We start from the raw sequence: 18,195 nt of genomic DNA, 5'->3' as shown, positions 1-18,195 counted from the left end.
TTATTATTTTTCCCACTTTGGTTACTGCACAATTTATTTGTTTTTAGCCCATATGGCTGCATATATTGGTCTACTTTAGAGTTTTGTCATCTCGGTGATAGATAGTTCCATATATATATCTTTGTTGTTGTTTCTAACTCTTTTCTTTATTTTTCATTTTCTCTAGCAATTTTTATTGATTTCTCTGTCTTCTATTTTGTTCCTCGGTATATTTGAAATCGATTAGTGTGTATCGCATCCGATGCATCTAATGGAGAAGTTTCCTGTTTAGTATTGTGCCTCAGGGTTTTTTTTCTGAGCAAAGAGGAACATCGACAACGTACATTTGTTTGAATCATTTGATTTTGTACTGTAGACAATCAACTTTGAGATAGATTAGCAGGGCTTCAGGCCTATATCTTTGGCTAAAATAATTTCAGTTGTGGCTTCTTTGATGGAGCAGCTTTTTTTATGGATATAGAGCTGTTTTGAAAACCGTTCGCGCTTCTTCTATTTTTTCATGAATATATGAAAGATGTCAAATGTCCAACATGGCATGGCTATAATTTAATATTTTTCTCATTCTAATGATATTATTTATAGACTAAACCAATAAATTCACTTTTGTCCTATTCTTTTGCCCTCATTTTATCATTTTTCCTGCCTTCTTTTTCTATTCTCCTTTTTCTACTTTCCTTACCCGTTCAATCTTGGTGCTTCTTTATCTTTTTATCTTCTCTTTCTCTATACTTCTTTAGAGGTATCGATCACATTTGTGTTCCATGCCTAGTGTGTACTTATAGAAGATTAGATGGGGATAATAATGTTAATAATTATCTATGCTATTTGATTCCTCACATGACTAACTCCCTGATTTTTCCCATGCATCTATTTAGATTGAGCTAATAATAGCCATATTTATTTGTAGGTTTCGGTGCTTTACCCTTTATCCCAGTGATTATTACTTGTATGGAACTATTTATATGCCCATAGAATCATAATTCTTTGTTGACCACCATCAGATTAGTTTGTATAACTAAAATTGTTCAAGAATATACAATATTTATGATGATAATTCTTGTTTGGAGAAAGCATTGGTTCTTTAGCGGATATTTCTCTCACATTAATTCGTCTGCGTATTCATTGGCACACACTTACAATCATAAGGTGCCAATGGTCTTGCAATAGATTGCAATATGTGAAACTATGCGCATCATCATTATTTTTTCGTCTCTATCTTGACGTTTGGTTACTCCAGAAGAAATGGATTGATTGAGTTCGGCAATGATTTTGAGTAGAATCCAGTGTGCTTCATGCAGCTGCATGTACTGTAGGACGTTCTTGAGACTCAAAAATTTGTGATTCGGAATCTCGGACAAAGACTATGGTCGCGTCGTAGTGCAGGGCATTCCAAAGATTTTTCAAAGCAATTATCTCTTTCAATAGTACCAATACAATACAACTATGGTCGTGTTATCACGCTTATGCTGCTGCCATTTTTTTTTTGCATCTTTAAGGAAGGTTAATGCGAGACATAGATGGTAACATGAGTTTTTATGTCATGCGGACCCTGTATTTAACTTTAATTGGATACAGACACTTTTTGGTAGTTTAAAATATTGCATCTCATTAAATTGGACATGGACTCTTTCGTCCAATTTAGATCGTTAGATCTTCATTAAATCGAATGGTTTAAATCCTATACACAAATACTATTTAGATCTTCGTTATTTTGGAGTATTTATTAACTTTATTTGCAATGAAACTCAAACTTGGATTTTTATTATTGCATTTGATACTATTTATTTAGCTATTTTTCTTCTTAATATGATTCATAATCACTACACACATCAACAATAATTTTTTTATTCTAGTTCTTGCATTTATCTATTTATTAATCATATTTGATGCCAATTTTTTTACTTTTAATTTTTAATTTAGCTATTTGGCTAATAATAATTTTTTTGTCGTGTGCCAATGCTAATTTTTTTAATTTTTTAATTCCGAATTTGCCTATTTAGTAATTGTATTCAACATGGACTCTTTGATTAAGTCCTAATTTTCTTATTTTTTAAATTCCAAATTAAGCTATATTTACTAATCGTATTTGGTATGTACTTTTTGTCATGTCCTTTTTTTAATTTTTTAAATTCGAAATTAGCTATTTATTAATCGTATTTGACATCTCATCGCGTTTCTTTACTCCATCATCATCATGAAATCTTCCGTACATCCATCTTCGACATCCCTTCACGTCGAGGCAGTGCCACGACACCGGGGGCACATCGCGTCGGAGGCTCCCTCTGCCAGCCTGTTGCATGCGACCACCGTGCTGCTAGCTACCAGTAGTTGCTAGGAATTCAAGTCAACATTATCTCTTTGCAAAGAGGTATTAACAGTCCAGATTAATTCTAAAACATATGTTTTTCCATCAAGCTCATGTATTACCCATGCCCCCCTCTTCTTCAATCGTACAGAACGCATAATCCGTTTGCAAAAATTTTAACAGGTACTAACAATATGACATACTAAAAAATTAGTCAACTGACAACAGTTGGACAGTTATAGAATAACGTAGGAATTTCTAGACCCTCTCGACGAATGTGGTGGCTTGTTTTAACACTCCCTTAATAATATAATAGAATTTATACTTTTAATTTTAAATTTAGCTATTCAGCTAATATTAATTTTTATCTGGTGGTAACTTTTAACACTCCTTTAATAATATAATAGATTTATACTTTTAATTTTAAATTTAGCTATTCAGCTAATATTATTTTTTATCTAGTGGTAATGCTATTTTTTTAATTTGATAATTCAGAATTTTCCTATTTAGTAATTGTATTCAACATGGACTCTTTGATTAAGCCCTAATTTCCTTATTTTTTAATTCCGAATTAAACTATTTACTAATAGTATTCAGCATGGACTCTTTGCCATGTCTTAATTTTCCTTAATTTTTTAAATCCGAAATTAGCTATTTATTAATCGTATTTGATATAAACTCTTGAGTTAGTTTGAACCGTTAGATCTTCGTAAAATCCAACGGTGCAAATTCTTCTCTTTTTTAGATTAATGTGGGAATTTCTAGACCCTCTCGGCGAACGTGGTGGCTTCTTTTAACACTTCTTTAATAATATAATAGATAGATTTCTGAATTTTTTTCCTGCGCCCAGCAACACCACCCACGGCAGGCACGTTCAGGCATGTGCTTCGAAATCTAGCATCACACGGATATCTCACACACCGTGGCTTGGCTACTAGCTGTTGATTAGGAGCCAAGAAGCCCTAGCCTTTTTGCCCTCTCCCTCGCTCTCGCTTTCATCAGTGACCACTGATTCACTGGGATTCTCTCTGACTCTGATCGTGGAACAGGCATGCATGCGCGCACAGTTGAACGACATGGGGGGCTAGAAGCAGCAAGAGGGAATAAGAAGCATCCTACCATGCATGTGCCACCTAGGCATAGCTTGCATACTATAATATTGCAACATGCAGATGCTAATTAATTAAGGGTACTTGTAAACATATATTATTATCAGTAGCTGACACCGACTGTTTAGTTAAAATCAAGCAAGCACCGTGTCTATCTGTTCTTTGCATGTGCGATACTTCTTCCTCTGCAGGCATCCCGGCATTGGAACAGTACAGTGAGCTTTACGGTTTCACTGATTGCTCACTTCTGAAGCTTATTTCGAGCGCTTTGTTCTGGTGCATTGATTATATACAGATCGACCCTAGTGTCGTCAATACTATATAACCATGTGTGTAGTTGATTTATGTAACTGCGATTACTTAAGCGATGTCGTCATGGTTATCAACAGAATGTGGACTTCCGATCCAAATGCTCATGCCATTTGTGATTATGTGAGACGACCCTTCAACGATCGAATTGAGAAAAAAAAGGCATGTTCAGTTTTGTTCACATGCATTCATTCCCACCTTGTTATTTTCACTCTGTTCGCTGGGCTGGAGCTGGTGGTTGGAGTGGTGTGAGAAAAAAATATTGTTGGCTGGCTGGTGGCTGGAAGCTGGTGCTGGAGCGGTGTGAGAAGAAAATACTGTTGGGCTGGAGGCTACTGGAGCTGCCGAACAGAGTGTTTATTTCCTTGGAGAAGGATGAGACCAATGAATATCTTGAGAAAACAGTGTGCGTGAACATCTCACTATATACTGTTTTTGCATTGGCATCTATGTTTATTTGGAGCAAAATCAAATCTTATGTGAATGCAAAAGGCTATTTCTTTTTGTGCACTTGACCTGTGCATGCTTATCCTCGCAAAGCAATATCAAATTAAGCCAGCGATTTTCTTATATTAGTTACAGATCAGTCCAAATATGATTCCGTAATCACAAATTAGTTTTTTTCCATGAAGACATCGTTGGTGTCTTTTCTACTGTAAATATAAATAATTGTGAATCATAAGTACATAGAAAGACACCCCTTTGCATGTCGACGTACCTGATCGCTTAGCTGACCATGACACTTCGTTAAAAAAGAAACAAACTTAGAATATGTATGACGTGCTTGATATAATTTTTGGAGCTGTCCCCAAGGATGAATTTGCCTATATTGCTCCAATTAAATGTGATTATATATTTACTTTTTATACAATTGCTACGGGCATGTATGTGTGCTCGCAGTTGTAATTAAGGCATGTTTGTTGTTTTAGCCAGCTTTTGGCTTTTGCTTCTCGGAAGCAAGGTGAAACAAATAACCAGTTTTTATAATTGGGAACATATCCGGTGAAAACCAGAGCATTGGTGAAAACCATGCAAACCACGGCAAAAAATCATCTAAATTCACGAAAAAAATCACACATGTAGATGATATGATGATACACAACCTTGTAAAATATCCTGTCCAAACTCGACTTCATTTGTGAGATATAAAAATAACAAATTTCTAACAAATCATCTGGACAAGTTAAGTTTGGACAAGATATTTTACAAGATTGTGTATCGTCATATCATCTACTTGTATTTCTATTTTAGCGACAAACTAGTTTGGAAATTGGAAGAGCTTTTGCTGGCTTACGACGAGAGATGATATTTTGAGCTATACAGCTCATTTCATCAAAAAAACCAAAAATCCAAAACACACCCCGTTTTTCTAGACTCTTTTTTTTAAAGATATTTTCTAGATTTTCTAGGGGTAGTTTTTCATTGAACACTAGCATGCATTGGCCCAAACAAATAGATCCTAAGAGCATCTCCCGCGGTTCTCCAATAAACATCTCCGGTTGGGGATTGGACAGGGTACATACTGAAAACCATCAAGTCGGGCAAGGTCAACTGCGCCGGCATGAAGAAGATTTCCAACAAACCCCTCGAAGGAGACAGAGGCCGCGTTGTCATTTGCAATACTCATCACCTCACCAAGGCCCTCGAACTCCGACAGCAACCAGTCCAAAAGCAGTAAGAAAACTTGGGGACCTTCGACCGGCTCAGGCAAGGGCAAAGGCTCCGCTCCAAGGGCAGCAAGAGCCTTCTTGTACTCTTGGTACACCCCATCGGCTCGTCTGGCGACCTCGGGCAAGACCCGCTCGAGTTCAGACATTTTAGCCTGAACCCACCTCGGTGATCCTACTCTTAAGAGCAGCCTTCTCGTTCGCATCCCCCTCCACGGTCCTACGAAGGCTCTCCAGGACCTTCTTGTTATCCGAAGCAGCAGATTCTAGCCTCGAACACCTGGCCTTCAGTTGCTGGTTCTCGTCCTTCAAAACAAGAATTTCCGCCTCAGCCTGCCGGAGCTTGTCAGCCAAACCCAGTATCTCGGTGGCACTCGCCACCCGAAGGTCCGCGTCCGCTTTGGCCTTCTGCATCAAAGCACGGGTGGCATGGGCAAGCTTCTTGCTCAGCTCAGCAACAATGAAAGCAGCGTTGGAGGTAGACGCCTCTGCCACCGCCGCATTAAATCCTGAATCAAAAACAAAATCAACTTCCGGAACACTAAAAATTGATCAAAGCCAAAAGTAAAACAAGACCCCACACCTTTCTCGGGAGGGAGAATCCCAGTCGCGCCAAGCCCGTGCATCACGGCCAAGAGCTGCTGCATTGACGCCGAAACAGCTGCAAAAAATAACATAAGTAAAAAAAACCTTCGGGAGCGGCGAACAAGTTAGGTAATCAGGAAAAGCCAAGTAGGTGAAACTTACCAGACTCGTCGAAGGCCATCCCCTCCAAAGCTTCCACCTCTTTGTCCGAAGGTGGAGCAGAGGAACCGCCCCGAGCCTCTCCACCTCTGGCGCCATCAGCGTCTCACCCACCAAGATCTCCCCATCCTCGATGTTCACCGCAAGAACGGGCTGCACATCCTTCGGCGCCGAAGCCGAGTCCTTTAGGACATCAGCCGTCAAGGCAGTCCCCTTCATCACGGGCGGCTTCGGAAGGTCCGCAGGCTTGGCCCCAGTCTTGACGAGGCTTTGAATCCTCCAACGTTTCGTCGTACCTTCGGATGAACAATGAAGATTAATCAACGCTTTCGCCACCTCAACCCGACGGCCGGAACCGAAAAGCATGGTCCCGTACTCATCGCTAAGATCATAACGGGATCTAAAAAGCCTCCCTTCGGGAACTACAATCTCCCCGCCCATCGTCCCGATGAGCTCTTTCATGAATGAGGGCGTACCGCTATCGCCCGAAGAAACCTCCTCATCTTGCGCCTTCCTCTTGGCGCTCTCAGCCCTCGCAACTGAAACCTTCGTGCTCGAAGGTTTCCGACCACGGCCGCGCCCCCGCGTACCATGAGCCCCGGAGCTCCCCGGCTCCTCCACCTTTGCCTTACCTATGGATTTCGTCTCAGGAACCTCCGAACCTACGTTCTCCGGTGGCGTCATTCTTGGAACGGCGTTCGCCGGAACCGGCCGAGGCTCGTAAGCGACGCCCATCTCAGCTAGGCACCGGTTCAACCGAATGTTCCCTCCGCACACCTCCACCAAAGAACGGTACTCCTTTCTGTTCCATGGCCCCAGTATCTCCGCAGCCCGACGCTCCAGCTCATCAACAATAACTTCGTCACTGGCACCTTCGGGTCTCCGAAGCCCAAAAACTGGAGAAGTCACATCATACTTCAAACCAATAAAACGCTTGCGCTCGAACCTCGACGGAGACCAGCCAGCAGCCAATGGCTAAACCTTGGCAGCCAAAAATTCCTCGACAGCATCCCTGCCACCACAAACTTGACAAGCCGTCATGAAGGCTTCCTGACACGATTTGAAACCTGGCCCACATTTACTGAAGGCAGGCTGATAAACGTGATCGAACATCTCAATGTCCGAAGCCAGAAGATACTTCTCCTCGCTAGAACCTTCGGGGTCAAGGAAGCCAATCTTCGCGTAAAACCAGTATCCCAACCAGTTCCCCTCCCACTTGTTCCTGTAAGCTGTCGAGAGCATAACCTTCAAAAGGCCAGTCCTTTTGTTCGGCTTACGAGGAACGAAGGTGCAGCAGCCGTTCTGAACCTCGCTAAGCTCGGCATCATCATCTACATAAACCTTACGAGGCTGGCAGTGCAGCTGAAAAAGTCTGCAAAAGGCATCGACAGACACTTCCCCTCCGAAGCTCCGCACCACCCACAGAAATTTGGCCAATGCAACAATCCCGTTCGGGGTAAAATGGTGTAGCTTCGCGTTGAATGGCTCCAAAAGCTTCGGAACAATTGGATCCATCGGAAGTCTAAGTCCCGCAGTAAAAAAATCCTTAAAGACCACAACCTCGCCGGTCTCCGGTACAGGAATCAATTCTGCCCCGGAGGGCGACAAACCCCCTCGGCAAAATAGCCCTTCGTAACGTAGAAGTCTATCATGCTCTGAGATACGACAGATGGCTCGAAAAGCAAAGTCTTACGTTTCTCTGGAGCCATCAGTTCCGACACGTCCGCGGACACCGCCGAAAGACTCTCGCTGGATTGCTGCTGCTGCTGAGACGGCTGCGAACCACCAACCTCTCCTTCGGAAGCTGGCCCCGAGTCTGCACGAAGAACCGCCCTCTTAATGAATGCCATATCTACAAAAAACAAAGTCAAATTAGAAACAAAGGCTCAAACGAACCTTCGATCAACCTCGCTGTTTGTTTAGTGTGAGCCATGAGCCGCAAAGTTACTTACACCGAAGAAAACAAGCAGCTTAACCGCGCACGAAACCAGAACCTTCGGACAAGGCGCTTTATAGCAAAAAGCGACGAAGGAAAGAAAAGCTCGAGAGGGCACAGGTTTTACCCCCTCATCCGCTTATATAGGCGGTGAAAAGGAACAGTTCCAGCGGTAAAATCGAGGAGACAGCAGCCCAAGCGGCGCAATCAGAGCACGACACGTATACAACAGAAACCGACTGTTGCAGCCGACGTTTCGGGAGACGTTTTTCCTCGGGAGCTTCCCGAAGGTTGCACGCAATCTTCTTCATTAACAAGGGTTCGGACCGTCGGCTTCGGACCTTGCCCTCGTGGGGCTACTGTTGGGGATTGGACCTCCGGGTCAAGCTCCCACCCTCGGAAATGCTCCCTAACTCTTTTACAGGGCTCCAACGAGAGGAGGGTAAGCGTACCCGAAGGTGACAAAGGGTCACTCAGAAGCGCAAGTTTAAAGACCAAGACCTTCGGTGATCACCTTCGGTAGGCGAAGGAAACAAACCGCCGCTCGGAAGCAAAAAGTGTAAGAGCAAAACCTTCGGTGATCACCTTCGGGAGACGAAGGTGACAAACAGCTACCCGGAAGCATAAACTCGAAGGCCAGGACCTTCGAGAAAAGAGATCACCACCGGGAGCGAAGATGACAGATGATTGCTCGATCATGGAACCTTCATGGCTCAAACTCCCGGAGGTACCCCATAGTTGTGGTAACCTTCATCGGTTGTAGACATGTGAGTAAAATGTGAATATGTGAGAAGGTCGGATTTGTACACCTCCTGAATATGTGAGAAGGTCGGATTTGTAAACCTCTCACCTTGCAATTTTACCCAGGAACCGGCTAAGAGTGAGCTGTAAATGAGTTGGGAGGGGGCAATTTAGGAAGACCTGGCCGAGGGCTAGGGGTATAAATAGCCCCCTCTCTCCACAGTGTAAAGAGTTGAATTTTCTAAACATTATTGGAGAGTTCGACATCTACTTCCATTGTTATTTTTCTTACTGTTCATGCTCCCTGTCTGGGCATCTAAGAAGCAAAGATCCCAACATCTCCCAATAAGATAGAATTGGGATGTTCCAATACCACTTTCACAGATTATTAGGGGAGATATTTTGACTAGTGGAATAGGAAACACAATTTTGACTAGTATATTTTATTACAAATACATGTAAGGTACAATAAAGTATGCTTTTATGAAACTACATTATTTCTAAGAAAATCTGCTCTCGTATCATTATTTTCAAGTATGCTTGACACATAGAAAACAATATGCAACCAAAGTTTGAAATGTTTGACTTAAGATAACCTCTAAACTTTACTTGCTTGTGAGTTGTGACTAGAGCAATTTATAGGAACATGTAGCACCTCCTTTGGTGCACGTATATTTTACCATCATCAGATCTAGCAATTAATACGCAATATTTTGGATTAGTAAGCTACTAGAGGTGGCCAGCATATATAGGCAATCGTACTCTAGTAGTTTAGTGTCAAGGATAACTGTCTAGCTAGCTAGCTAAGCATCACATATTATACACACTGTTTAGATTATCTCTTGCTAGTAGGTAGGGAGTACAAAATAAAACTAACGAGTGGGGCACATCACCTATCCTGTCCATGCGTCGGTGCCCAGTTCACACCTAACTGAGTGCACGGGGTGTCATGCTGCTTGTTGCTTCGGTGACATGGCTCGATCAATCAACTTAATTGCAACGCCGCCAATGCTCAATATGTATAGGTAATTAAGAAAAAAAATAAAAGATGCTTGAAAAATAAGACCCCGTTTAGTTCCAAAAAATTTTCTACAGTACCTGTCACATCGAATTTTTAGACACATGCATGGAGTATTAAATGTAGTTGAAAAAAATAACTACTTACACAGTTTAACCGATTAGTACGAGATAAATTTTTTAAGGCTAATTAGTCTATGATTAGATATTATTTGTCAAATAACAACGAAACGTACTACAGCAACTTTTCACGATTTTTTCGCGAAACTAAACGGGGCCTAAATTAACAAATTAAAACTACCCATGGAGTTTCGCGTACGCGGCATACCCCCAAAGACTCGGACCGATCGATCCTTGGTAGTATTTCGAATTTTCGGTGTGTCCTGAACTCCTGATTAATAAGTAAGACGCGTGTGAATCCAAGCGCCTTGTCACGAGACAAATCGAGGATTGGGTGGCGTGCGAGTACATGTGAAGCACGCACTTGATTTTAATCAGGTTGCCGGGTTAGCTAGCAACATGACACTGCGGACCATCACCTTTGCTTCCGCTGACAGGCATCTTCTCCTCCTCCCCTCGATTTCAGCTTCTCGAAGTGAGCTCCCAATCCTTAAAAATCGTTGACTTGGCGGGCCGGGAGCAGGAGTCAAAATCTCGACCCCAGCCAAAAGGTTCATCGGGCTGGGCTTTCGCAGGTGAACCCATGCCCAACCAAAGTATTACTATCATCGATCCCGGCCCATGTATGTAGACAACTGCGGCCAGCCTCACGGCCCAAGACGTGACCTCGGACGGAGTGGCCAGTTAACGCACTGCGGGCTGCTGCGCGCTTTTTTCATTTTTATATTTTTAAAAAAATAAAAATTTCAAAAATATATGTCCGTTTTGAAATATTTCAAAAATATCCCCCAGTCGCCCCACCATAGGGCGACAAGCCCTAAGTGTAATTTTTTTCCTTCAAATTTGCAACGATGTCCATGGAAAAAAAAGGGGCCTGTCGCCCCCCCTCGGGCGACTGCTGGGCCCGGCCCACGGGCGCGGCAGGGGGGCCTGTCGCCCCCCCACGGGCGACCGGGGTAACCTCCTATATAAGCTCCAACCCCCCCCCTTCCCTCTTCATTTGAGTCCGAAAATTCCACCAAAAATCCAGAAAAAAAGAGAGAAGTGAGGAGAAGGGAAGCAGCGAAGCCCTGCCGGATTCAGCACTTGTGATCTGCAGGTTAGTACATTTAGTTTATATAATTTTTTATTTAAGTTTTACGCATTTAAGTAGGAGTAATTTAATTTAATTAGTGCTATAGTAGAACCATTTAAGTAAGAGTTTAATGATACTTTAGTTTGTAGTTACGTAGTAGTAAATTAGTTTAGAAAATTAGTACTACGCATTTATTATTACAATTGCAGTACTATTAGAGACGTGTTTATAAATTAATTATGATTTAGAATAGAATTTGACATATGCAGTATAGAATTTGAGTGTCATCACGTAGTTATGAATACTTATACGTTGTAGTTGAATTTCATACTTAATTTTTACGGATTATTGAATAAAGTAGTGAAGTAAAGAGTATAACTCGATAAGTATTATGTGATATACAGATATGTCGAGCAAGATGCAGTTTCAAGTATTTTATGGTGACTACAATGTTATGTATGTGTCAAATGGAGTAGATCTTTCTGCCTTTAAGTGGATATTTAGCGCCATAGATAAACCTCTGGAAATGAGTTTTGGTTCCATATGTAAGTGGCTGCAGCGTGAGTTCCGTGTTGATCCGTTGACACATGTGATCACCGTCCAGTCTCTTGTTAATTGGGAGGTAGAAAGTGAATTATGGGAATTAATGATGATACACAGCTTGCGTCATGTATATCTTCCGACATTCTAGCAGGTGTCCCTTTACATCTTGCGTCGTAATACCTTGAAATAATGTGAAATCTTTAAACTCTACTACTTTGGACAACACCATCTCTATCATACCATCCGCTAACGGATCCAACTTCTTACTGATAACAAAATGGGTCATGATATCAAGTATTATACTAGATTTTTCTTCGGTCCATGAAAATCCTCCACAATTGGAGGCAGGCATTGTCTTATGCTGCAATATAAATAAGGTACTTTCATAATTCTATTCTAATTCATAATTAATTTAAAAACAAGTATGTAATAGTACTGAAATTGTAATACTAAACGAGTGTTCTAAAGCACCGAATCTAATTCATCTAATCCGCTAATTAAATTTAATTGTTATACAATATCAATGGATTCATACGAAAGTTACCGGTAGATCACAAGTACGCAATTCGGCAGAGCTTCGCCGTTTTTCTTCTCCTCACCCCTCTCTTTTTTCCTGAATTTTTTGGCTCAAATGACAAAGGGAATGGCGACATATGGCGGCCAGGGCTTATATAGGGGGAGAGGACCCTGTCGCCCCCCAACGGGCGACAGGCCCTGTCGCCCGTTGGGGGAGCGACATGCCTTTTTTTTCAGGGATCTCGTTGCGAATTTAAAGAAAAAAAATACACATAAGGCCTGTCGCCCTATGGGGGCGACCGGGGGTATTTTTGAAATATTTCAAAACGGACATATATTTTTGAAATTTTTATTTTTAAAAAATATAATAAAGAAAAAAGCGCGGCTGCTGCACCAAACCACACCTGCCGAAGTGCCGAGTTGCCCGGCCCGTGGAGACCAGCGCAGCGTCATCCCGATCCCCTTTTACACCTCCCCGGGAAAAAGTATAGATAACCCCCTGAAGTATATGGAGTCGGATACTTCACCCCCTCAATAAAAAAAATATAGAAAACACACTAAACTATCGAAAACCGGATAGAACACCCCCTGGGGCGGTTTTGGAGGCCGGTTCGCTGACGTGGGCACTGGTTTTGGTGAGGTGGAACCCGGTCAGCCTTCCACCATGGCATGGACCCGCACGTCAGCCCTTGGCACCGTGGCATCCTCCTCCCTCTCGCGCCTCTCCCTCCGCCATGCCCGCGCCACGCCGCCCATGGCCTCCTCCGCGGGGCCGCCGTCACCCTGCCCCCGCCGCGGCGCTCCTCGCCCCGCCCCCGCCGTGTCCTGCCTGCCCAGGTCGACCGCGCCCCGGCACCCGACGTCGTCAGGGCCAGCCGCGCCCGCCGTCTAGGCCGCCCGCACCGCGCCGGCAGAGGAGCCGCGGCGCGCGACAAGGCCCCATTGAGAGGCAAAGGAGTTTAGCGCGCAGGGAGGTGGACGAGGCCAGCGCGGCGGAGCGAGGAGGCCAAGCGCAACACGGCCCCATCCCTGGCTTCGCTCCTCCGTGTCCGCCTCGCTCTGTCGTGCCCGCCTCGCTCAGCCGTGAAGTATCCGACTCCATATAGTTCAGGGGGTTATCTATACTCCCCCCGCGACGCGATGGCTCGATGAAACCGCCCGCCGCCGCCGTGCCCGCGATGCCGGAGTTCCGCGACTGGGGCGGCCTGCCGGAGCTGCCGCTCTCGGAGGTGCTGCAGCGCCTCCTCCCCTGCCTCCGCTCCATCTACGCCTTCGCGGCCGTCTGCCGCCCCTGGCGGCTCCTCCTCCGCGCCTCCGCCGCCGACCTCCTCCGCCCCGGCCTGCCCCCGCTCATCCTCAACCCCGAATCCAGCATCGTCGCCGCCTTCTACAAGCTCGTCCTCGCGGAGCCGCTCTCCTATCGCACCGATCTCCGCGCGGAGGGCGCGGTCCTCCTGTCCGCCTCTCGCGGCCACCTCCTCCTCCACCGCCGCCGCGGCCCGTCCGAAGGTGAAGCCCGCATCATCATCATCGACGCTTTCACCGGCGCCGAGCGCCGGGAGGTCACGCTCCCGTCCCCTCGCTTCGCATACCACTACGCCGCCCTCTCGCCGACCCACCTCCTCGTCTTCCACTCCAGGCACGCCTTCTTCTCCCTCCCCTTCCCCTTCCCCGACCCAAACCCCAATCCAAGCTCCTCCGGTCCCCACTGGACCAAGCACACCCTCCCCCGCTCCGCGTCCTTCGTCACGGGCGTCCTCGAATTCCGCGGCCGCTTCCTTGGCTTGACCGACCGCGCGCAGCTGCTCGAGTTCCGCCTCCGCACCAGCCCTCAAGGCCGGGGCCAGACCGTCCAGATGCTTCCCGCCGCCGGCCTCCCAGACGCCACCACGTTCGAACGGTGGCACTTTGGGCCCCGTCTGGTCGCCGCCGGGGATCGGCTACTGCTGGTGCTCTTCATGCTGGAGCCAAAATCTGCCGCCTCGTTGCAAAATAAAAGGGGCGTGAAGAAGGTGGCCGTTTACGGGCTTGACATGGCACAAATGAGATGGGAGGAGGTGGAGAACATTGGGGCGTACAGCTTGTTTGTTGACTGTGCCAGCAGGAGTGCTGCTGCGTGCATAGATGTGAGAAGATGTGGCGTGGAGGAGAATCGAGTTTGTGTTGTGGCTCCTGGGTGTACGCCTGCTAATTGGGTTGAACCCACCCCAAATCCGCCCCTATCCATATTTCAAGAGCCCTAACTACCACCCGCCCCGACCCACCCCGTCGGCCCAATGCCCCAACCCGCCCCAACCCGAAGTCACGATGGAAGATGATATGCGACTTACGTGCCGATCTACTACCAACCCGTCCCAACCCGTCTATGTCGTCAACCCAACCCGCCCCAACCCATTTCATAGTGTCACCCGTTTCCACCCATCCAATAGTACCCGTATTAAAACCCACCCAAAAAACCCATCAAGCCCCGCCCCATTAGCAGGAGTACCTGGGTGCCCCCGGAGATCATTTCCACCAGGGTGGGAGGCAGCTCCCGGTGTTGCTGACAATTACCTATTTAGCGGAAGAGCGATGACGGATCGGCAGCCATGGCCATCAAACATATGGGTTTATCCACAGCTCTTCTTTTGATTATATTTGTGTGGCAATGCTTGTATCAAAATGTTGAACAACAGTGTCTAGGTTCAGCTTCTGTTTCGATTGCTGAAGATGTTGCTTAGTTATATGGTATGTGATACTGCAATAATGAGTGATGTAGCAGTTTGTTGCTACTATGATCCAAATTTGCTGACTTAAAACACTAGCAATAGCAAAACTATGTTATAACAACATACTGAAATACTAAAACGGTATGAGACATGCTAATAATTTATTTGTGTGCCTATATGTGATTTTTCTCTCCAGTTCTTTTGGAACATTTTTCTTTCAAGTTTAGTTTGTTCTAAAGTTCTCTTACGGTTTTCCATTCAGGAGAAAAGATCACCTATACTTTATCTGAAACAAAAGTAGCATCCTTGTCACTAATGATCCATGGTTGGGAACACCATTCTCCTTATTGGTGCAATTCATCAAAATAGATGTTCTATCTCGATCCTTCTTGACTGTTCTTGCATGAACGCTGGGTCCTGGTCAGATAAATAACCAACACTAGAAGCATTGAAATAAACACCTACACTTCATAGTAGCAGGCAGCTGTATTTCTTTCCGCATAAAAGCATGGATGAAGATATACATTTAAACATGCGCAGAAGAGATGTAAGAGCACCCCCATGGCGAGGTATTTCTAGAAATTTCATCGCATGTTTTCCTGAGTACTGCAATGACATTTCTACCGCCTTCTAGCCGTGATGTATCCGAACTAATTACAAGAATTTCGAGGATTCTCGTTCTCATTGAGTTTGAAGAGGTGTAGGAAATCTGAATGTGCAGATCATTAAACTTTTGCTGTTTCAGCTGGTGCACCAGCCCTCTCGGCAACTATCTGCTCATAGAGATCTCTAATCTTCAGTCCAACGATGGTCTGGAAGAGACCTGTTCCGTTGTTGCTTCCTGGGAAATCTGCATGCTTTAGCATTTGCTGTGTCACTTCTCCATAGAATTTAGTTGAGAGATTGCTTAGATGGCTCTCCACATATATGAGCTCATCTAGTCTGTCGAATTGCCCATCCATCTCCAACACTGATACCTGAATACATCAATCAAATGCTAACTCTTTAAAACTCTGGGTCAGGTAGAGACTGATTAACAGTTATAGTTGCTCAGCCAAGCAAAATCTTGGCCACAGAACTAACTTTTTCTGAGGGACTCAAGAGGATGAATAATCAGAGGTGAATTACCTCGTGGCCGAAGTAAGTGTCTGGGCCATAGGCAAATTTGATGCCAGGGTAAGAGCATGTGAGCTTTCTTCCGCAAGGCACCCAGCTGATACTTGATCCCTCATCGAAGAGGTAAACTGGGTTGAAGTGCTTCACGCCTTCTTTCATGATCAATTTAACACGCAGCACCTTTCCTTCATTGTCATCGGGAATCAACTGTGTCGGCAGAACTTCAATCACAGCATCAGCATATTGCTTCTGCGGATCTGTCACACCGAATGGTAAGCTTTAATATGTCTTCATTTGTTGAGTTTGAGTTTCATTAGTTGAAGTGGCATTTCATTGAATAATCTTTGCTTATTCAGAAACAAATTAGGCTGATCTTATCATATCAACATAGTTGGCGACCTCAATTAAAAATAACATAGTTTGGAGAATGCTATACCAATGAAGGCATCAAAATCTGGTTTCCTAGCTTCGATACTAGCCTGGATGCTTTCAAGGCTGTGCCCGCGCTCTGCCATGTCCCGCTGCCAAAGCACCGATGATATTTTAGAGGATAGAAAACAGCATACAATCCCTTTAATGACTCATGAGGAACAAGAAAAAAAATTATTGCTGTTCAGCTGACCTGAATTTTCCATGCAAACTTAACCTCATCGCTGATGTCCAAGTAGATACTGAAGTCTAGGAGGTCTCTCACACGCTCATCAAACCTGGTTGAAACATATAGGTGGTAATAAGATATTATAAATAGAAAATAATTCTGCTTGTCATGGCTTGTAACAAAATCTTGTTACTTTGACTCGTTCTTTTAAATCTTTAAGGCGCCAGAGAATTAACACCATATAGCATGAGAGAATGAGCCAGAGTAGTAGCACAAGTGGAGCATAGGCATAGAATGTGAGCTTACATTGGGTGCAAGCCCTCAATGACAAAAATCTTTGGGGGCTTGATAACCTCCGGTGGGTCGAGGAGGCCAGTGACATGGTTGTAGATCGGCTTCTCAATTGTCTGGCCTTCTTTGATTGCCTTCACCTGCTCATACATGAGATCAAAGTTGTTGGCCCTTGGGTCGAGGGCGGTCACACCCTTCTCCTTTCTCCCGGTTCTGTCCAAGGAGTGGTAGTCATCAAGGCATATCACTGTCGTGGTGTCACTGATGAGGGTGTTGGAGTCCGGGTTGCCACCCTTGGGTGGCTCTGCAGCACCACCAAACACACTGGTGAGACGGCGCATGAAGGTACTCTTCCCGCATCCTGAGTCTGCCGCCAGGCCGATCACCACTGGCTTCTCGACGGAGCATGAAACCTGAAAGGTTCTTGCCCCTCCATGCCTTCTGCCGCTTCTCCTGTTGCTGGTGAAGAAGATGACTTGCTTCTGCCTGAAGCCTGCGTTTGAGACTGTTGTGCATGGGGAGTGCAGGGAGGTGGTGGTGTGCGTGCTGCAGATCGCCATTTTTGCTTGCCGGCCTTTGTTCTGGGCTAAGCTTTCTCTTCTTCCCTCCAAGCCTTATGGGTGGGACTTCAAGAGAAAGAGGAGGGAGAATGGAATGCTGGATGTGGAGCTAGAAGAACATAAGAAGGAAAAGAGGGTGGCGATCATGTGATGTGACGTCCCTATTTTTCACTTTCTTCATTTTTCTGATAATATCAAGGGCAGCTTATACTGAGCTGAAAATGAGTTCTCCCTTTCATTCTGTATTTTGTCAGTATTCTTCCTCCGGATGCTGAAGTTTCTTCAGAAAAGTTAAATCGTTTTTTAGTGCCCAGTATTCCCGGTGATGTTCTCGACATGCCACAGCTGGTTTTAGAAAGTTTTTTTTATATGTCAGAAATTATTCCTTTTATTGCTCGTCTGCAAAGCTGGTAAGATACTACGTATTTGAGATCTTCATACATGTCTTGGATTTTATGCCGTGGAGAAGGAATACTTGGGCTTTGTTTTGTCGTTGCTGATTGCTGATTCCTGACTTGTGATGGCCAGGCCTGGGGCGGGCGCACGAGCGAAAGCTTGGTTGTGGTTCCATGATTTTAGATATGGTTCTGCCACGTGGCGGCGCAAGGATGGCTGGTTGCAGATGAGGGAATGATGGGTGGCTGGAGATGAGACCTAGGACTCTAGGAGTACTTCGGGAGGCTGCTGATGATGATCCCCACCCGTACCATACTGTGCACCAGTGTACGTTCTTGGTCTCAGAACGCAGTGCCCCCGCAGTCCGCGTCACTCGACAGCCAGAACTAGTCACCGTCCACATCGCCTCATGTCCAAATCCAGGACCAGTGAGGGATCTCCCCT

The 18,195-nt window shown here is 45.1% G+C and overlaps 2 protein-coding genes across 2 annotated transcripts; one reads left to right on the top strand and one right to left on the bottom strand.

The window, feature by feature from the left end:
- The first annotated feature begins 13,200 nt into the window (after positions 1-13,200).
- LOC120639594 lies at positions 13,201-14,973 on the top strand. The gene is made up of 2 exons (XM_039915463.1): positions 13,201-14,258; positions 14,575-14,973. Exons 1-2 carry the CDS (start codon positions 13,231-13,233, stop codon positions 14,711-14,713), a joined length of 1,167 nt encoding a protein of 388 aa, XP_039771397.1. The 5' UTR covers positions 13,201-13,230; the 3' UTR covers positions 14,714-14,973.
- A 265-nt stretch (positions 14,974-15,238) lies between these two features.
- Positions 15,239-17,616, bottom strand: LOC120639584 (phosphoribulokinase, chloroplastic). Its single transcript, XM_039915452.1, has 5 exons — positions 16,811-17,616; positions 16,529-16,613; positions 16,343-16,427; positions 15,919-16,163; positions 15,239-15,767 (listed from the first exon to the last, which is right to left on the bottom strand). Exons 1-5 carry the CDS (start codon positions 17,353-17,355, stop codon positions 15,516-15,518), a joined length of 1,212 nt encoding a protein of 403 aa, XP_039771386.1. The 5' UTR covers positions 17,356-17,616; the 3' UTR covers positions 15,239-15,515.
- Between the last annotated feature and the right edge of the window lie 579 nt (positions 17,617-18,195).

The sequence above is a fragment of the Panicum virgatum genome, chromosome 1K (assembly GCF_016808335.1).
Source record: "Panicum virgatum strain AP13 chromosome 1K, P.virgatum_v5, whole genome shotgun sequence".
NCBI classification, from domain to species: domain Eukaryota; kingdom Viridiplantae; phylum Streptophyta; class Magnoliopsida; order Poales; family Poaceae; genus Panicum; species Panicum virgatum.
Note: the sequence above shows the minus strand (reverse complement) of the source record. Positions and strands in the feature narration are given on the sequence as shown.